This window comes from Falco naumanni, chromosome 6 (assembly GCF_017639655.2).
Source record: "Falco naumanni isolate bFalNau1 chromosome 6, bFalNau1.pat, whole genome shotgun sequence".
Classification (NCBI taxonomy): Eukaryota; Metazoa; Chordata; class Aves; order Falconiformes; family Falconidae; genus Falco; species Falco naumanni.
The window spans coordinates 12,927,726-12,947,549 of record NC_054059.1 but is presented as its reverse complement, the minus strand read 5'-3'; the positions used below and the strand labels follow the sequence as shown (position 1 = coordinate 12,947,549).

General features: G+C 41.7%; 2 protein-coding genes across 4 annotated transcripts in view; one reads left to right on the top strand and one right to left on the bottom strand.

Annotated features, from left to right (window-relative positions):
- The window catches only part of COL19A1 (collagen type XIX alpha 1 chain), a 204,881-nt gene extending 194,923 nt beyond the window's left edge, over positions 1 to 9,958 (top strand). For both annotated transcript variants that reach the window (XM_040598686.1, XM_040598687.1), the window contains 2 exons: positions 732 to 809; positions 1,047 to 9,958. In XM_040598686.1, the coding sequence (XP_040454620.1) occupies positions 732 to 809; positions 1,047 to 1,183 (215 nt within the window). In that variant the 3' untranslated portion in view covers positions 1,184 to 9,958. The remainder of the gene's footprint in view (positions 1 to 731; positions 810 to 1,046) is intronic.
- Positions 9,959 to 10,092: 134 nt separating this feature from the next.
- Positions 10,093 to 19,824, bottom strand: part of COL9A1 (collagen type IX alpha 1 chain) — a 74,720-nt gene continuing 64,988 nt past the window's right edge. For both annotated transcript variants that reach the window (XM_040598684.1, XM_040598685.1), the window contains 3 exons: positions 17,701 to 17,889; positions 14,830 to 14,907; positions 10,093 to 12,167 (listed from right to left, as the gene is read on the bottom strand). In XM_040598684.1, coding sequence (XP_040454618.1) covers positions 11,983 to 12,167; positions 14,830 to 14,907; positions 17,701 to 17,889 — 452 coding nt within the window. In that variant the 3' untranslated portion in view covers positions 10,093 to 11,982. The remainder of the gene's footprint in view (positions 12,168 to 14,829; positions 14,908 to 17,700; positions 17,890 to 19,824) is intronic.

Sequence of the window (19,824 nt, the reverse complement as noted above, 5' to 3'; positions counted from 1 at the left end):
AGCACCTGAGAAGATGGAAGCTATTTAGATAAATACAAAGCTATGGCCTGTCAAGAAAACAGACTCAAACATTCAAAGTATAATTAGTAATCCCAGCTCATTAACAATATACAGCCACTTGGGTCGAAGTTAGGTGGTGCATGCTAGAACCCAAAATCTGCGTAGTCTCTAAAGATGCCTCATTCCACGTGGTGCTGGAGGGGGAGTGGGTCTTCTCTCACGTACAGGGGAATATCTGGGCATACAACTACTGGTTTATAGTCTCAAAAGTGCAGACATAAAAACATACGTAGAGCGGAGAGGGCAAAGCCTTGCGCAGTTTGTGGGCTGTTAGAGGAGGGCTGGTCAGAAGCCAGATGGCCTTTCAGTTGGTGCGGCACATCACTTCGTTGAACAGGTAACGCTGGTGCAGAACACACATTTGGTTCTTTTCTAGAGGAACTTCAGGAAGGTAACTTAAAATCTCAGGTAAAGGTCCAACTAGTGTATGAACACAGTGAGAGTCCTCTGGCAGAGGATGCAATGGTTACTGCTAGGAATGCTCGTATTTTCCAGAATAAACTTATAAACTTAAGAGCTGTCTCAGTAAAAAATACCAGTCTCCGAAAAAGAATTGAGCATGTGTTTTCCTAATTACATTTGTCTTGATAATTTGCAGTCCACAAGATGCACCGAAGATCACTGTTTATAATAAGAGGGCACTCTTATTTTTATGTCTTTATTCTGTGTAGGTTATAGAGGACAGAAAGGGGAGAGAGGCGAGCCTGGAATTGGACTGCCTGGTAACCCTGGACCACCCGGCCCTGCAGGTACAATTCTTCAGATTTATTTCTGCTTTTGTCATTTATGAACTAACAGGTCTTTCTCCTGGTTTGCACGCCGGTTTTACACCCGTGCCTTTCCTCCTGGGCTTGGTTGTAGCGTGAGGTCAGACCCACCTGCCTTCTCACAGATGAGCTGGTGCGCAGCTGACTGTCAGCGATGAAACGCGGGGCACTGCACACGCTCTGGCGAGGGCTCTGCTAATTCTGACTTTGTTTTACCAGCTGCTGGCCTGCCGGGCCCCCCAGGAACACCAGGCTCCCCCGGACCGCAGGGGCCACCCGGACCCAACGGGAGGTGCAACCCAGCAGATTGCTATTACCACGTCTCACAGACTCGGTCACACGCCAGCAGGAAATAAAACCCCTCTGCCCCAGACACTTGGGTTCACAGTCACTTTTCACTCCTCTCAACAAGTTAATTTAACCTTTGAAATACTTGGTGCATTTTTCTTTCCCTCGACACTGCATGGTATATAGATAATTTATAAGGCACGGAACTGAGCCTTTCTCTATGTTATTTGCAGTGTCGTAATTATGAAATGATGACATATATTTTCCAGAGTGCATTCCATGTGTTAAGTTTCTCATATTTATTTTGCTTAGAGGAGAAAATAGGCCCAAATAATTTTCATAAGCTTCTTTCTTCAAACAAAATATTTTATTATAACTTAAGACAGTTTCTATGCCTCGGTATGTAAGCTGGCTTTATTTTTCTTGCTGGTGGTGAAGTTTAAATGGAAAAAATGAAATGTGTTTCTGAAGTTTTTAAGCATACCTGTTCATGGCGAATGCAGGATGTGAGCTGGAGCGCTGGGAACTCTGTTTAGACTAAACGTTCACGTCCCTGGAGGAGGCTCCCGCACACCGCCTGAGCCGGGTCTGTGTCACGCATCACGAACGCTACCCACCATTTCAGTCACTTCCTACATGTCAAAGAAGGAAACGAAGAAGCATTTATGAGCTCTCTAATCTCATCCAACATTTAGCTTCAGACTGACTGGAAAAATCACCAGCAGCCCTGAGAAGCATCTCTGCTGACTGGACGTTGTCCCTACTAAGGGTTTGTATGTTCGTTTAGTCATGGTTACATATACTCCAGATATTAAACTGCTAGGAGGTGGTGTTGATGTTCCCAGCTGAGAACTGGCTCTAACTGTTACGTGGCTGGCTCTAACCATTACATGGACTTAGTAAATGTGGTATCGTTGCCTGTAACCAAGCTACTCTGCCATTACGTCTGCTTAGAGCAAAGATGACCCCTTGCTTTAAAGCAGAGGGTTGTGGGCACACAGTGAGACAGTCAAAGAAGGAACTTCACAAGCCTCTAATCTTACTGATGGCACAGTTTTCCTCTTCCTGCTGCAATAATGTGCCAAAATAAGCTTGAGAAGAACATGGAAACAGTAGAAAGCTGAACTCACAGGTCCTAATAACTGGTTGCAAAAAAATGACTTGAGTTCAATAGAAATTCAGAAAAAAATGCAGTCTTCCTTGGAAAGATGCACTACAGAGAGCACGACTGCATGCGTGCGGTTTGCAGATATTCGGTAAATCTCACAGAACCAGACACTGTCAGTGAAGAACAAACAAACTGTAAATCCTATAGAGCTCAAAGGGTTGAGCAAAAGACAAGATGGAGAAAATCGATCACACACAGGCTGATTCTGAAAAGGAGGGAGGAGGGCTGGCCAAAGTTTCACTCCTGGTTATTGGGAAGCAGTTGATTCTAGATTAGTTCTACAGAATTTGCTACAGCGCAATAGGAAGTGAAGGTGCTATCGAAAGAACATGGACAGCTGTAACCCACAACCTCAACATGAACCTTTATTACAAAAGCGCTGCCGAGGGCTCTTGCCCTGTCGTTTGGAAGCCAGTCGTCCTCTCGTCAGGCAGGGAATTGGTTTTGGTGACTTCGTGCCTGAGCAGTACGGAGCTGCCAGGGGAGCGTACCCAGGCTGGAACGCTGGGGTTCCAGAGAAGCTGCTGAGGGACATGAATCTGCTGAATTCTGGGCTTTGCTTAAAAAAATGACTGGGGGGGGAGTCTTAAAAAAAAAAGAAGAAACACATTGGCATTTGTTCTGAATAGAGTTGCTAGCACTCGCGCCTGGACCTGAGGAGCAAGATGATGGGTGCAAGAGGTGACAGAGCTAGCCCAGGCAGCGGGGAGGGCAGGCAAGCCTCCCGGCCCGCTGTGGAAGGGGAAAGCACACCCACCTCACATGGTGATCAGGTGTTCGGAGGGATGGCGGCGTTTGCCACACAAAAGATGTTTAAATGTTAAAAAAAGATGTTAAACACAGGGGTCTGAGGTTGAGAGTAAACAGGGACAGGAGAGGGCAGCAGGAAGGAGGACAGCAGAAAACGTGTTGTACCGTGAAGCCATCTCCTGAAGGGAATGTGCAAGCTGTAACGCGCGCTGCGGCTGGGGCCCCTTGGCGGGGTCAGGGTGCTTTGTCCATCCCTCGTGAGGATGGGGACGGAGAGCCCAAAGCCCACAGGTGAAGCGCAGTCCTCATGCCTCATTTTCTGCTCACCCTTCGCTGTCCCTGAGGCAATGACTGCCCCTTCCCTAGGCCAGCACATTCTGCGGGTGGTGGGCACCCATCCCGCTGGGGCAAACGTGCCTTTGGAGCAAGTGGTCCTGCCCGTGCTTAGCTCAAAGCACGCCGCTCTCGCTCCAGATCTCCTGTGCCCTTGCAGCACGTCGCGGTGTGCTCTGTGACAGTGATCACCTTCGGATCTGGCCCTCAGGTGTGCGGTGCCGCGGCTGGGCCAACGCTGGGAACGGGTGAGGCGGCTCGAAAGCGACTTGTCTGTCCTGGGGCACCTGCCGCTGCCCGGGCCACGGTCCGCCAGCCCGGCAAGGCAAGGCAGGGGCCCTGCACCAACGTGTACATCGGTGTCTGTACACCGGCAGGGGAGCAGGCCCCGTACTCTTTTCCATTCAGTCAAATGAACTGCTGGTCAGGTATCTTGCATGAACATTTTTTCATCGATTTCTTTTTACTTCTCTAGTAATTCCAATATATGTAAAAATCTATAAACTTTTTTTTTCTTCTTTTTTTTTTTTTTTACTTCGTAAGTTAATTTTAAACTTCGTTTTCTGTGATAATATCAAAAAGGGTGCTGTCTTGTAAGGAGTATCCACGTGACAGAAGTTTCGACGCGGCCCCGTCCTGGAAGGCTGTGCACGGACTGTTGCGCCGCGTCAGTGGTATGTGTATATTTTGGGGCTTTTAGCTAGCTGGAACCGAGCGTCTGTTACTTGCCAGATGCCGTTGCTGTATGTTAATTTACTTGAACTTGTTAGAAAGCAGAACACTTTTTATATTTGAAGAAGTTTTATTTTTTCAGCTATGTTTCCTACAGATGCCTTTTTCTTTTTATAGGCTCAAATCTAAAGGTCTTTTTAAAATGTGTTTGAACACTTTCAATTGATTTGCAGGTAACTTTGGTAATTATCTTGTTGCATTATTTTTTATTTTGCTAAAAGCCCGCTTTAATTTTCTCACGTGAGAAAACAGGTATATTTTTTTCATATGGGCTATCTCGATACCTTTTTAAAGATGCCGTGTTCTTCACTGGGATAGAACAGCATTAATCTCAGCTTACATTTACCATTTACTTCACACTGGTTTTCTCCTACTCTATATTTTTACAATTGAAAGCAAAATGTAGCTGGAAACATGCTTCTGCGTGGTTTTCCTATTTGCCTCCTGAAATTTCTTTATGGTTTCAGACTGATGTTGTCTTAGTTGTTGGGAGGAGGGCGGCACAGGGGTGCTAGTCTGTTTTGCAATTTGCTTTATCAGTTTTGTATCTGTTTTGAACAGTCTGTGGTGCAGTAAACATTGCAAGGAATTAAACAAGGAGGTTTCTTTTTTCCAGTTGCATAAGGTCTTTTTCTGATTTGGGAATGTTTACATACAACAGGGCTTCGAACTGAAATATCTTCGACAAAGTGTTTTAAACGTTTCTTAAAAGCTCTCTAAACTTTGTTCTAGTTCAGGATCAGACTATTATATTTAATGGCGAGATTGCTTTATCAGCTGTTAAGGATGTGTTGGGATTTTCTTCAAATAGTTACGTACAGAACTACTCAGTTTGTCTAAAGTAATAAACTTGTAAGAGGGAAACGTTTCTGATGCTGCAGCGTACCTCCTTTTGTCCACACGGTGGGGTTCAAAACATCTTTTCAGTACAAAGGTTAAAGCCCAGGCTTAAATTTGTAAGAAATGACCCGGTGCTGTGTAGACTCACAGCAGTGCCTCTGATCTTGGTGTTGAGCCCGATGGTTTTGGTTTGGTTTTGTTTTTACTGAAATCCATTTAGTTTCGCATGGTAGTATTTGCAGAAATACTGCTTTTCTTGGGTAATTATTTTCAGGTGATATTGATTAGATTTTGTTTGTGATTTTTATATACACGTTACAGAAGAACATGCAGTAGTGGGACATCCCGCTTTTAGGCATCGTTTATGTCCATTGTAGTGATGTTTGTCTCTCGGGGAGCAGGGAGTCTGCTATGGTTAATAAAAATCACAACAGCATACTCTGTATGACCGAGTAGCAGTGCAGCCTAGTAACGTTTTAAGAACCAATAGTTCTGTCTTAAACTGGATTTGGTTTCAGTGCTAGAAGAGCGCTATGATATGAAAACGGGATTGACTGTATCATCCATCCTTCGTGCTTTATGATTGTGGCTTATGACAAATGTTAGATATGCACAGCTTTGTTAAATAAGCATATTTTTTAAATTAATGGATAATCACACAAAATATTTTGGCGCTGCTTGTTTTTCACAAGGGTAAAACACTATTTTTCTTGTCAGCGTACACTCAATTTTTTTTCTTCTTTTTCTGTAATGTTTACATGAAAGTCTTGTAAAAACCCCATGGACTAAACTAGTGTTTTATAAACTTGTTTTCTCCAAATATACTAAGTAAAGCCAGCCCCTAAGCTTACATTTTGCCGATGCAGTAGAACCACTCTAATGTGACATGTTAGAACATGAGAAGTATCTCAGGAATCAAAAAATTTTTGATTTGCATTTTTTTATATCGTGTTTTGTTAGATTTTGGATGTGCCAAGACACACAATTTTTCTGTGAAATCTGTAATGCCCACTACAACTAGACTGTACTGGATGGGTGCTTAAATCCATCTCCATGCACTTAAGTGGGTGTAGGCCACATAGAACAATTTTAACCGTGACCTTGCCTTGGTGGGTGTTTAAGTGGAAAACTCAAGCTTCATGAAACCTTAAAGAAATGTTAATTGCTAACAAATGTTACAGATTCTAGACCAAAATAAGTTCATAGCTAAAAAGCATGTAGTCTACATGTCTTTTAGCAGTTTTATCTCCGAGTCTGCTGTTCTATAAACACAAATGCTTTTAATTATTTACTGCAGTTTCAATGTAAATATATTCTGTCTCCAGTCAGTATATTTGAAGGATTTTCAATGACATACCTTATTTTATTGTTTTCTTTTGTTTCTGAATGATACACAGCTGTCACTGAATGAATCACAGTACGGCTTCTTCAATATATTTTTGGTTTGCAACATTTAAGGTTCGGTTCAATGGAAATGTATTAAGTGGATAGAAAATTGCTTTTTGTGTTTATGAAATAGGATTCCAGAGGGAAATGTTTAACATTCTTTCTGTTTGTGGTGCTGTCAGAGATGACAACCTTTCCTTCCATGTCAAATCATGAGAGGGAGGATGCAATTGCAAATGAGAGAGAGGAGAGGCACAAAGCCCTGGCAGCGAGCCCTGGGGAGTGTTTGGCACCGGGCTGCCATCCTGGGGCGGCTGAATTCGGGGGAAGGTGTTGACCACACCAGCGTCAGGGTTGTGCTTCCTGCAGGCTGGTGAAACTTAGGGCTCTACAGTCTGGAGGGGAGAAAAGAAGTCAAAAACCTTGTCCTTAAGAGATAGATATAGATATATATATATATATATATATATATATATATATATAAAATTTATGGAAATTATTGTATTCTCTGAATCAGATGCAGGTAACTTTCCCACCTGAATATGAGGTAATCACTTTTATTCAAGAAACTAATTTACTGAACTATTTCACTTCGGGTAACTAGGTATTTTCATTGTTCTCTTGCTGCCTAACTCTCCCAGGAGAAAAAAAAAAAGAGAACTCTCATGTCAATGGCATTTTAAAGGTTGTTGGGTGATCACTTGATCATCTTTCTTCAAATTTCATAGTGGCTTCAGCAAGCTTGCTTCATGTATTGTCTAAAGCTGCCACAGTTTTTACTAGTCCCTTTGAATGCATGTGCCACAGGCAAAACAGAACAGTAAAACAATGGTTTGAGGGAAGAGGAATAAAACTGAAGCTGTAACAAATCAGATGGGAGGAACATGGCCTGCAAAACTGAGACCTTTCTGCTTTACCTCTGGCCCATAAGCAGAAGAGATGCAGTGACTGTATTTTAAGTATAAAGGAAGCAGAGGCTACGCGGCCAAATAGTAATACAGTGATGAGCAAGTCAAGCAAACACACTTCACCCAATGATCTGAGCAATTCAAAAACATTTGCAAAAATGCGGCGTGTACATGAAGCATTTGTACATGAAGCACAACTGTCGTGCTCTGCTAGGAGGAACCAACACTGCTGTCTCAGAAACTGAGGTTTCTTGTTCACTTGGTCTTTCAGGTAACCTTGAAAGTACCATGTCTTGACACTTTCCCTTTTTGAAGGAAGAAGAAATTAGGTGTAGATTTGTGTTTGGCTGTGGGTAAAATCTAGCGTAACCCTCCCTAGCCTTGCTTTCTTGCCTCATTTAGGACTTCCAAATTGTGCTGTAGAGCTCCTTTGGCTATAAAGACACTTTGGCCTTTGTGAAACATTCACAAGAGGGGTTTTTGGCAGCAGTTCATACTAGATTGCTAGTGATGGCTGTGATGAAAAGCTTATATATAAACTCTCTCTATATATGTAATGCATAGATGTAGAACATACGTATTTTTCTTACTGCAGTATTCAGCAGCAGTGTTACTAATACTTATTACTAGCCTAGCAGGGAAAGCACTGCAGTCACCGTTTTAAAATATCAGATCGGATTGTGTCGCTCAGTGTACTGAGGGTGCTGGGGGAGGTGCTCACCAAGCTGCTCTCCATCATTTATCAGCAGTCCTGGCTACCTGGGGAGGTCCCAGTTGACTGGAAGTTGGCAAATGTGCCACCCGTCTACAAGAAGGACCAGAAGGAAGATCCAGGGAACTACAGGTCTGTCAGCCTGACCTTGGTGCCAGGGCAGGTTATGGAGCAGATCACCTGGAGTGTCGTCACATGGCACATCCAAGACAGCCAGGTGACCAGCCCCAGCCAGCAGGGGTTTGTGAGAGTCAGGTCCTGCCTGACTCACCTGATCTCCTTCTATGACAAGGTGACCCACCTAGAGGATGGGAAAGGCTGTTGGTGTTGTCTACCTGGACCTTAGTAAAGCCTTTGACACCATCACCCACAGCATTTACCTGGAGAAACTGGTGCTCAAGGCTTGGATGGGTGTGCTCTTTGCTGGGTAAGAAGCTGGCTGGCTGGCCAAACCCAGAGTGGTGGTGGAGTTACATCCAGATGGCGGCTGGTCACAAGTGGTGTTCCCCAGGGCTCAGTGTGGGGGGCAGCTCTGTTCAGTATCTTTATCAATGAGCTGGTGAAGTCTGGAGCACAAATGTTATGAGGAGCGGCTGAGGGAACTGGGGTCATTTAGCCTGGAGGAGATTCAAAGGGGTCTTCATTGCTCTCCACAGCTACCTGACAGGAGGCTGTAGGCAGGTGGGTGTCAGTCTCTTCTCCCAGGTAGCAAGCAATAGGGCAAGAGGAAATGGCCTCAAGTTGCGTCGGGGGATTTTTAGGTTGGATATTAGGAAAAATCTCTTGACTGAAAGGGCTGTCAACCACTGGAAGAGGCTGCCCAGGGAAAGCCGTCCCTGATAGCTTCCCATGCCCAGTTGAGTCACTTTCCCTGGAGGTATTTAAAAGACGTGTAGATGTGGTGCTTAGGGACATGGTTCAGTGGTGGAGTTGGCAGTGTTAGGTTAACAGTTGGACTCAATGATCTTAAGTCTTTTCCAACCTAAACGATTCTATGAACTGGTTGTCGTTTTGAGGACAGTTATTAAAACATTTTTCTCTTGGTCCTGCCTATGCCTAAGTAACTGAGGAGCTAAAACATGTATTTATCATGGTGCAATTAGGACTCCAGAACTAGGAGTGGTGACAGAGATCCTGATGGGTAAAAGTGATTTTTATTCAAAAATCTTTTCAATAAATAGTCTTTTATTAAAAAAAAATCTTATAGCATTTTATGATGTTGAACCAGAAAGAGATGAGAACAAGATTTACTTGGGACTTCACTGGGATTCCAGGAGCATCTGGTCAGAATGGGCGGCACGCTGCCCGTGGGTTGTGAAGCCTCTCAGTCTCTTTGCTTTGTGCCTTCTAAATATATTTATTTAAACTAGCACTGTTTTTTTCTGTATCACCATAGTTGATACACCTTCCTTTTAAATTCATAATCCTGTCTTTATTTTCCAAATCTTCACTTGAATGTGTTGTTACTAAAAATGTCATTCTTGATATTTGTTGGTGTATGGTCTGCACTTCTTCAGATAAAATTTTTTCCACTCTTGCACAAGATTTGGAATTGGTAAATACTTAGATTAACCAATATGTCCCATAATGACTTACAATGAGCCTGAGGATTTCTTCTTCAGTTCTGTATTTTAAATTAAAAGTCTCAAGTCAGCTTGATGGCAGAAGATCTGTCACAATTTAAACTATCCACTTACATAGATTCTGCATTGAATTGACCCTCAGTGTTGAATTTGTTTGATTGTAATAATTCTTATTTGGTTTTTACATATGAATGTTTTCTCTCCTACATGAGTTCCTTTCCATTGTGAAACTTTATGCATTTTTCAGACTGTATTTTTTAAAGCACTTCACATTTGTATTTGAACGTCGGGGGGGGTTGCTTCTTTTGATTCATTACGTTTATGCATTACCTATGGAAAATAATATTTTCATTCTGTTATCAGGGTTTTTTTTCTTTTTAACACTTTTACACACTTTATAGTCAAAATAAAAGTTTGCTGGTGAAACTACACTTTGTCATTACCACTAACTTTTTATTTGCTGTCAGTAAACTAACTGACCTAATTCTAAAACTTTAGAGATCAGCTTTATATATATATATATATAAAATGTGAACAAGCTAATCACCTTGTATGCAGTTGTCTGGATTTGTTTGAGTGAAATCCTTTGCACTCATCTATTCTGATGGCTTCTTGTAATATTAACGTAGGGGATGTCGGTTACAAGAGTTCAGCCAAACTGGAGGTGCAGAAAAACCATTCTGTCTCGAGCTGTGCCCAGCATCTCTGGGCAGGATGGCACATTTCTTTATGCCTGTTTTATTCCTCCATCTTTCCCCTGATATCTCACCCAGTGCTGCTTCTGTGGAACCAATCAAGAGAGCAGTAGGCACCTGTAAGATAAAACTTAATTTGTAAAGATTCCACCTTTTGTATTTTATCATTTAAAATACTGGACTGTGCAAGGGATATAAAAAGATTACCAAGATTAATCCATTTAACTCATTCTCAAAAGTTTCTAATAAATGTGCAAATATACTTTCTTTTAGCAGGCAGCTTTATCAGACATTTTTCTCCTAAGTGATCTCTATTTAGGCATTTTCTGTCAACACAGGAGGTGCTAGAGAAGTAGCTCTTTGGGTGCAGGTAGAGCATCAGGTTTAGTTTCAGGAAGGCTTATCTATTACTTCTTTCGATAATTCCTTTTAAAGCATGTATTATACCAGTACCTTTCCCTTTAGTGTTGTCTTATACATTACATGTAAAATGCATAGCTCAACTAATCCTGTTATTTCTTTTATATTCTCACATGGCATGCAAGTCAACTATTTTGAACATAAGCAGACAACTGAGGGCTAGGGAAAAACTCAATGCTTAAAGCAGGCGTGCCAAAGTTTGTGTTTGAAAACTTGGATGACTAATAGCAAAATGAAAGGTAACATCACAGGATGGTTTCATTGTTGTCTTAGAGAATACACTTCAGAGAAGGTAAAGTCAAAACCACAAATAGTTTAATTTATACAGAGAGAAACAAAATATCCACATTGCACATTTTCCTCTAAAAATTGACTTTATCTATAAAAGACAACTTGGGATGTCTAATGGCTGTCTTCTAGCTGTTCTGTTTTACTGGTATTGAATGTAACCATACATACAAAAGCATATAGGGAGTTAAAACATTTATTGGGTTTTGTATAACCACAGACATTACTTCAAGATCTGTAGTCTCTACTATAAAACTTCTGTATTTCTGGGACTTAAAATTCCCTTGACAGTGGCTACTAGCCTTTTATTTTAATTTCACATAGAAGGAGGCAAGCTGGAATAGGCTTTGTACGAAAGTATGAATGCAACACAAATTGGAGTGGAAGGTGAAGAGGTTATTCCACATGGCTTATTCATTAGAACCCGGGGGTCATACCTGTACAGGGATTTACAGCATAAAAGGCATCAGGGGTGGCAGGTTTTCATAAGAACAGCCTCCCAGCTGTGGTTCTGCAACTGAAGAGCTGAAGGAGGCATAGCATATCCTGTACAGGACGTAAATACAATGAAAAGACTGTGTATGAAGTGTGATTTGCTCAGGAGTGCCCTGGAATTTACTTTACAAGCGTAAAAGAATAGCTACAACTGACGTAAATAAACTCTTCCTTTTTTATTTGATGGCTGAAGACATGTTATTTCACTGTACATCATACATAGGAATTAAGCAGGGGAGGAGGAGAAATCACAGAGACTCTTTATTAAAAAAAGTAAACATAAAAATAGACAAGTGCCTTCCCCCACCCCCCACCCCCCGCCCCCTTCCTCAAAAAGGAGAAAGAGCCAGAAGGCATCACCTGTGTATTTCTGTAAGCACCATTGTTCCAGCTTGTGTTGCTAAGTACATCTTTAGAAAGCATGTACAACACTGTGTTAAAAACGCTTTACCAAAACCTTGGTTGAAAGGTTTCTCCTTGTTTGTATTTCTTTTTCCTCAGCTGTCTGTGCAGGAAGTAAATTGATGCTGACACTTCGTGGCACTTGGGGTGCCCATTCACGGCCCTTTCATGTTCTTCCCAGCTCTCTGTCCAGCCTGCACTCTGCAAGATGAGGGCTCGCAGTACCCAGGAGGGCCAGGAGGCCCAGGAGGGCCAGGAACCCCAGGCTGACCAGCCATCCCAGGGGGACCTCGTTCACCATCGCGGCCTTCCCTGCCGTAACTGGCTTTGCCTGGTTCACCTGAAAAAGTGGATGCAGATCTAAAAATTGGAAGCATGTGACTTGCTTAGTATACACGTAGCTTTACTGAACATCCTGTTCTTAAAAGCTGTGTGAAGGTGGCTTTTTACTGCTCTCAGTGGATTTCCCAGAAACGTGCCTACTTAGAGGGGCAGTTTTTCTCTCCTAGACAACCAGGCTGTGTTTACACATCTACAGCAATGAAATTTCAATCCCAGTCCTGTCCAGCTGTACTGGTGCAGATCTGCTGCTATAAAAAGCTATGCAGTATAACTGGTTGCAGTACTGCAGACAACCCTGTTGGTGATGCATATGAAGGTGTAGATGCTACTTACTACTTCAGAGTTATGTTAGCGCTCTGGAAAGAGACATATCAATAATTCATTTTTATTCTCCATTCAGATGTGTTGAGGAAATAGATGTATGAAGTGGAACTCCTGAGCACTAAAGGTTCTTTTTACTTCTAAATCTTCAACAAAGAGATGAAATATAGTGACTTTAGTAAGCCACTTGCATTGATAAATTTCCAAAGACGACAACTCTTGAGTTTCACAGACATCCTAGGTATCAGTATATACTAAACTGATTTTTTTTCTTTTTTACAAAGAGAACAAATTTTGGTGGTTTAATAGTTTCTGTGTATATATATATTTATACACACACACAGAGAAACATGCATGTATGAGATATCGATGGAAAGAACATGTTTATTTTCATTCACTGGCCACTAGAGGCCAGTTTTGCTGCATTTATCAGAATCTGTCCTGGACCCCTATGACATAACACTACAATTAACTACCATGAAAATAAAGAATTGTATTTTGAACGTCCTAAATTATTAAGGCATTTTGAAGCCTTTTTTTTGTTTATTTTTAAATATGTATAAACTCCCAAGGGTACTGATGGAGCTGGGGGAAGTGCTTACCAAGCCACTCTCCATCATTTATCAGCAGCCCTGGCTAACCGGGGAGGTCCCCATTGCCTGGAAGTTGGCAAATATTTCACCCATCTACAAGGAGGGCTGGAACAAGAACGAAGATCCAGGGAACTACAGGCCTGTCAGCCTGACCTTGGTGCCAGGAAAGGTTATGGAACAGATCATGCCGAGCATCATCACACAGCACATGCAGCAGAACTGGCGGTTCAGGTGCAGTAAGCATGGGTTTATGAAAGGCAAGTCCTGCTTGACTCACCTGAGCTGCTTCTATGACAAGGTAACCCGCCTAATAGATAAGTTAAGGCTGTGGATGTTGTCTACCTGGGCCTTAGTAAAGCCTTTTTACTTTTTATTGTCTCCCACAGCATTCTCCTGGAGAAACTGGCTGCTCATGGCTTGGATGGGTGTGCTCATTGCTGGGTAAGAAGCTGGCTGGCTGAGCCCACAGAGTGGTGGTGAATGGGGTTACATCCAGATGGCCCGGTGACAAGTGGTGTTCCACAGGGCTCAGTGTGGGGCCCAGCTCTGTCCAGTATCTTTATCAATGATGTGGATGAGGAGATCGAGTGCACCCCCAGTAAGTCTGCAGACACCACCAAGTTGCAGGGGAGAATGATCCCTGCAGGGGGGTCTGGACAGGCTGGGTCAATGGTCCAAGGCCAGCTGTATGAGGTTCAGTGAGGCTCAGGGCCAGGTCCTGCACTGGGGTCACAGCAACCCCACGCAACGCTACGGGCTTGGGGCAGAGTGGCTGGAAAGCTGCCTGGTGGAAAAGGACCTGGGGGTGCTGGCTGATGGCCAGCTGCGCGTGAGCTAGCAGTGTGCCCAGGTGGGCAAGGCCAACAGCATCCTGGCTTGTATCTGAAACGGTGAGGCCAGCCGGACTAGGGAAGCAATCATCCCCCTATACACAGCACTGAAGAAGCTGCACCTCAAATCCTATATTCAGTTTTGGGCTGCTCACTACAGGAGGGACACTGAGGTGCTGGAGCGTGTCTTATGAGACAAGTCTTATGGGGAGCAGTTTGTGGTAAGTGTGGTTGTGTTGCCTGGGGAAAAGGAGACTTGGGGTGGGGGGTGGGGGGTGGAGGGTAGGTCTCTTCTCCCACATAACTAGCAACAGGATAAGAGGAAACAGCCACAACTTGTGCCAGGGGAGGTTTAGATTGGATATTAGGAAAAATTTCTTCACAGAAAGGGTGGTCAAGCATTGGAACAGGCTGCCCAGGGAGCTGGTGGAATCATCATCCCTGAAGGTATTTAAAAAAATACATAGACATGGTGCTTGGTGACATGGTTTAGTGGTGGACTTGGCAGTCCTAGGTTAACAGTTGGACTTGATGATCTCAAAGGTCTTTGCCAACCTAAATGATTCTAGAATTCTATGATTTATACGTATAAATATATATATTTATATAAAAAGAAGCCATTTATTTATATATGTGTTTGTGTGATTACCTTTTTTCTTTTCTTTTTTAATTCTTTCTATAATTTTTTCCTAATCTTTCCACACTGAGATAAATAGGGTGGTAGCTCTGTAGTAAAAGAGCTTTTAATCATGATTTGTGACTGTGTCATTATATATGAAGTAAAAATTATGAAGTACTGTTATTTGAAATTTTATTGCTTATTGAACACCTTTTATCTTTTCAAGGCTACCTGAGGTATCAGTTCTGAATAAATTTTTACTACATTTCTTCTTTATCCTCACGCGCTCATATTTACCTGGAAGACCTCTTGGTCCAGGGTAACCCTTCAGTCCTCTGCCTGGAAATCCTCTTTCTCCTCTTTCTCCTGGTTCACCTATAGCAAATTCACAAAACATTAGTTACAGGCTGCTTGGAGTATGTTTCAGTAAGTTCCCTCTCAGAGTTGAATGGTTAATAAGCAGAGAATTCAGGTGGCTGTATATATTCTTAGCATCTTTGAATGATGTCCTGACACATGTCCTTGTAAGATGTTTGGGATTTGTTTGGTTTTTTCCCTACATTTGAGTTATATTCAGAAGTAAACATGCTGGAGGGTAAAAAAACCAAAACAACCAAAAAACCCCACCTGGAGCTGGACAGTAAGTGCCACATGAAATATGTCATATCCTATATAACAGAAATAAACCAAACTCACAGAACTATACAGGCTTTTTTGGAATACAGACAGGTTACTGAGCAAGGGCTTTTGCAAGACCATGTGAACTCGGCTAAGAAGTAAAACTTCTCAAGTGCTGGTCCTCGAGACAACTAGTGCAGAGAACAAAAGAGAAACTGGCTTGCACAGATCGCAGTATTCTGTTGACACCCATATTCATAAAAGTAAAAGGAAGAACTTTGTTCTTATATATTGGTATTATGGACATTTTCTTCGGTGGGCATCCAGCTTTAATTCAAATTCGTATGTTGCTCCAACCAAGAAATATCTTACTAAGAGGAAGCTTTTTTTTGGTGTTTTGGTTGTAAAGTTCAGATTCTGTTCACTGTACATATTCCATAAGAGTACGTATATTTACCACTTGTGAATGCCATACGTAAACTCTTGATCGTTTGGGTTTTTTTTCCTGAAAGTCAAAAGTCAGAAGTATATGCCTAATAATATTTGAGTTAACTTTACTTTATACTTCCATACTTTCTTGTACTGCAGTGAGGAAGCTTAGAATAGACTGGTAGGTTTGTGGCTTGCCTGGAAATGGCACAGCAGGAAACAAGGAAGCTATGTAAAGGAGCACAAGAGTCAGTACAAAAGTCCAAATTTCAATAAAAGATAGATGCACACAGGGTACTAGAGGAGGAGTCTTATCTCTATGCTTCAGACTGCCTAGTTGACTTGGAGATTCAGCCTGTCTTTTAAATACAGCTACTGGAGGCACTGATGTCAGGTTACCCATGTATACTTCCAATATTGCCATCTACTGAACATTTTGGAATAGTGCTTACTGCTGGTTACTCCAAACTTCAACTTATTTCTGTTTCTGCCCTCCTTCACTATCCCAGATTGTTCATTAAAGTCACTGTAATCTTCCTTGAGCCACCCCTTTTTGACTCTGCTGTTGTTGATGCTGTTAAATCACTGTACCTTTGTAACTTCTGCTTTCTCTCATGGTAACACATTGTTGTGTTTCTCTCTCTTTATCGTGACCTTCTAAACCATTCTCAACATCCTCCTCCTTTTCCCCTCTTATCATTTGTCCTAGGTATCCTTTTCCTCTTGCTCTGATATCAGACAGCTCCCAAATGGATGGAGAAAGTAAGTTCATCTCTGTGACCTCTGTGGAACTCTGGTAACTACCAGGTAACTCAGAGTGAAGCACTTGAGATTGTTTTCAGGTTGCCTGCCATGTACCATCATAATCGCTCTTGCACATGAAAGCATTTACTACTTCTCTTGTATCTGTAATTGTATTTCAAGGTTTACTGTAAGATAACTTGGAACTTGATGACAATTATGATAGGAAACAAAGCATCTTGTTTGTTGGGGTTTTCTTATGCTCTGTATATTTTTTTATTATTTTTTTTTAATATTAACACAGCGCAGTCTGCTGTGTGCTGAATCAAATTCAGAGTATCTGATCACCTTTGTATCTCCATTTTTTGTTGCTTCTGTGAATACAGATGACATTACATTAAGTGAAAACAGTGACAGAGCTCTAGCAACAATGCTGTTAAGGTTTGCTTTGTATTCTATTTCTTCTCTCAATGGTTTCCCCAATTTTACTTTCAAATAAACCTTGAGACAAAAGTAAACACTCTAATCCAGCGACAGACCAGCTTTGTGCAGAAATACAATTTTAAAATAAAGCCTTCCTTCAAGAAAACAAATTGAAATCACTGCTGAATAGAAACTAATACATACATAGTGGTCATAAGACACTGCAGAAAATTCTACTGTATAATCCTTTGGAGGAGTATAAAGCCTCTCAGGAACAAAAGAGATTATTTTAGATCAAAGATTTTTTGTAAAGTATAAGGTAAGTCAATTTTATTATGGATTTGTCCTTCCAAAGAATCAACAGATTGTGGTACATGGTCTAGTGATGTTAACGGGCTCAAGTATTATAGTTAAATAAGAGGCAAATTCTTTTCAGTCACTTGTGGATAGACTTTAGAAAAGTAGGCTAGAGATTAGTGAATGAATCTGACTGTTTACATGGCCTTTTGGGACTGCTTGTCTTGCAGAAGTGAGGTCCACAACCAGATGGAGTGGAGGAAAGAGAATCACTGCTGGAACTTTTCATCATATGAAAAACAGAAACCTTGAAAGTCCATGAGAGGAAGAATTAATACTAGGAATCTGACTCAGCTTCTTGCTTCTAGTTGAAGGTAGATGCCTGTCCTTTCTCATATTGTGTAAGTGATTTGATGACAAAAAAGATTTATAAACAAGTCTTGCTGAGGCCAGGCCAACGTGCCCTTTAACCACTGGGACAACCAAGGCAACAGTTAAAGGAAACAGCATAGGTTCCTAATTCCAGATCTTTTTGGATTTCACTATGTACAATGTATATCCACAACCTGTAATCCAAAGGAGGGGGAAAGTGGGCAGGGGTCACACACCACAAAAAACTGGGGCAGTCAACAACTGAAAAGTAGTTACAGAATTTCTTACCTTTAGGACCTTTACGACCAATCTCACCGGGGGGGCCTTTAAGGCCAGGCAAGCCACGGGGTCCAAGCTGTCCTGGGAAGCCATTTTCACCAGCAGGGCCTGGAGCACCTGGTGGCCCCGGTCGGCCAGGAAGACCTGGAGCACCAAATTCTGGCCTCCTAAGACTGGCTGCCAGCTGAGCCAGTTGTTCTGCAATGAACAGGGCAGAATTAAGCAGTAAGTGGACCTGAATGGAGAGATTCCTGTGTTCAGTGAAGAAGAACATGTATTCTCTGCTAGAAATTGACAGCTTACAGTTCAGTGCCTTCTTTATGTGCAGTACTCTTTAGTCTGGCACATATATAAGGTAAGGCCACCTTAGTACTACCAGTGGCTAACTGCATGGGCACACTGTGAAGCTGGTCACTCTGAAGCCTGTATCTTAAAAATTTAATGTTTGCAGGCTGAAATGACTCAAATGTATAAGGCTTGTTTAGAAATTTTATATTATATTATATATTATAATGTTCTATATAACTTAAATTTCAACCATCTAGTAAGAAAGCTTACTCATGCAATTGCCGCCTCTTAAAAGAGAAAATATCTCTTTTCATTACTACTTGTTAATCCCGTCAAGACCTGTCTTTGCAAGAAGAAACAGCAAAAAGCACGAGGGCAGTCATCTATGTTGGCCTGGTAAGTGCAAGCCTTCTTTTTCAGAGGAAAGAAACGCTCAAATTCGTGGTTGTGATCTCAAGTTTGATAAATAATTGAACACTTTATGTTGATCTCTTAAGCAGGAGCTTTGCTCTTTATTAGGCATAGGATCAGCTTGCCTTCCTTGGAATTATCAAAGCTAGCTCTTCCCTTTTTCTTCTCCCCCTTTCAGGCCACTGCTGTAATAGCACGAGAGCAGTCCTCTCTATTTTTCTTTTCTAGACCTTAAATGCATCTTCTATGCGTGTCTTAGAAATAACTTTCTCTGGATACAGCCACATACAGCTCCATATGATATTTGTTATGAAGTCTGCATGACTTGGCAAGACATAGTTATTTCGTGTCCACAACCAAGAAATACTAGAGGAGATCGGGGAAAGGGGAGGTGGAGTAGGATCCAAAATAAAATAGTAGCTATAGTCGGCAGGTATATAAGGAAGACTGGGGATAGTGCTCTGCAGGTCAAGCCTACTGAGGAGCTTCAGTTATAATTGTCTTTAAGCTGACAAGATCCCAGGGACCCACTGGGATTGATTTTTTTTAACATGACAGCATTGACAATTTCAGGGCCTCTCAAGAAGGATGCAATGAAGACAGTCTACTTTTCCTATACCCTTCTCTTCATTGCTAATTCTGATGGTTATGCATAAATTCAAACATCATATCTGATTTCACCATAATCCTCCTCACTGCTGTCTTTCAAAAGGCCACTTTAAGAGGCCTTTAGGCCTTTTTATCCTATTTATAGAAAGGTTTTTTTTAAAAAAATAACCTGTTGGGCAGTATCAAGAAGAGTGATGACTACAGAGAATTTTTAGATTAAATCATGAGCAGCAATTTCATTCTGGTAAACTCTAAACATTACAAAGGCACCATATCCCAAAGGACATCTTTAATAGCAAGTACTGAAAAGTCTTGTGCTTACAGGGTAGCATAAATTTTTAAACTCAGTAAATCCCATGCACCCAACTGTATTAGAAAAGCTCCACATTTCTGTGTGTGTTAAGAAGAACTAAGCAACTATAATTAGGGTTTAGAACATCTGCCTATTGCTTTCATTTTGTGGTATGTTATCTCCAGGAAGCCTCTCTCTGCACCCTTCCTTTTTTTTTTTACCCATTTTGCACATAGTTTGCTGTAATCTCATAGTGTATGAATACAAATGGCAAAACAAGCTTTCAGTGAAGCCCTGTGCTTTTATATATGTAAACATAACAAGTGATTTGTACATAAAATATATGTATTTCATAAAAGCACTTTGGTCTATGGCCTGGTTACTACAGTAATAGTGTGGAATCAACAGGTCAATGAGGCTGCAAAGTAAATATGAATAAGGGACTTCTTTCTCATATTCTCTCATATTGCGTCCACATTCACATGTGGAAAGACTTTCTGCCAGGTCCACTGCTGAGGTCATGCTACTTGTTC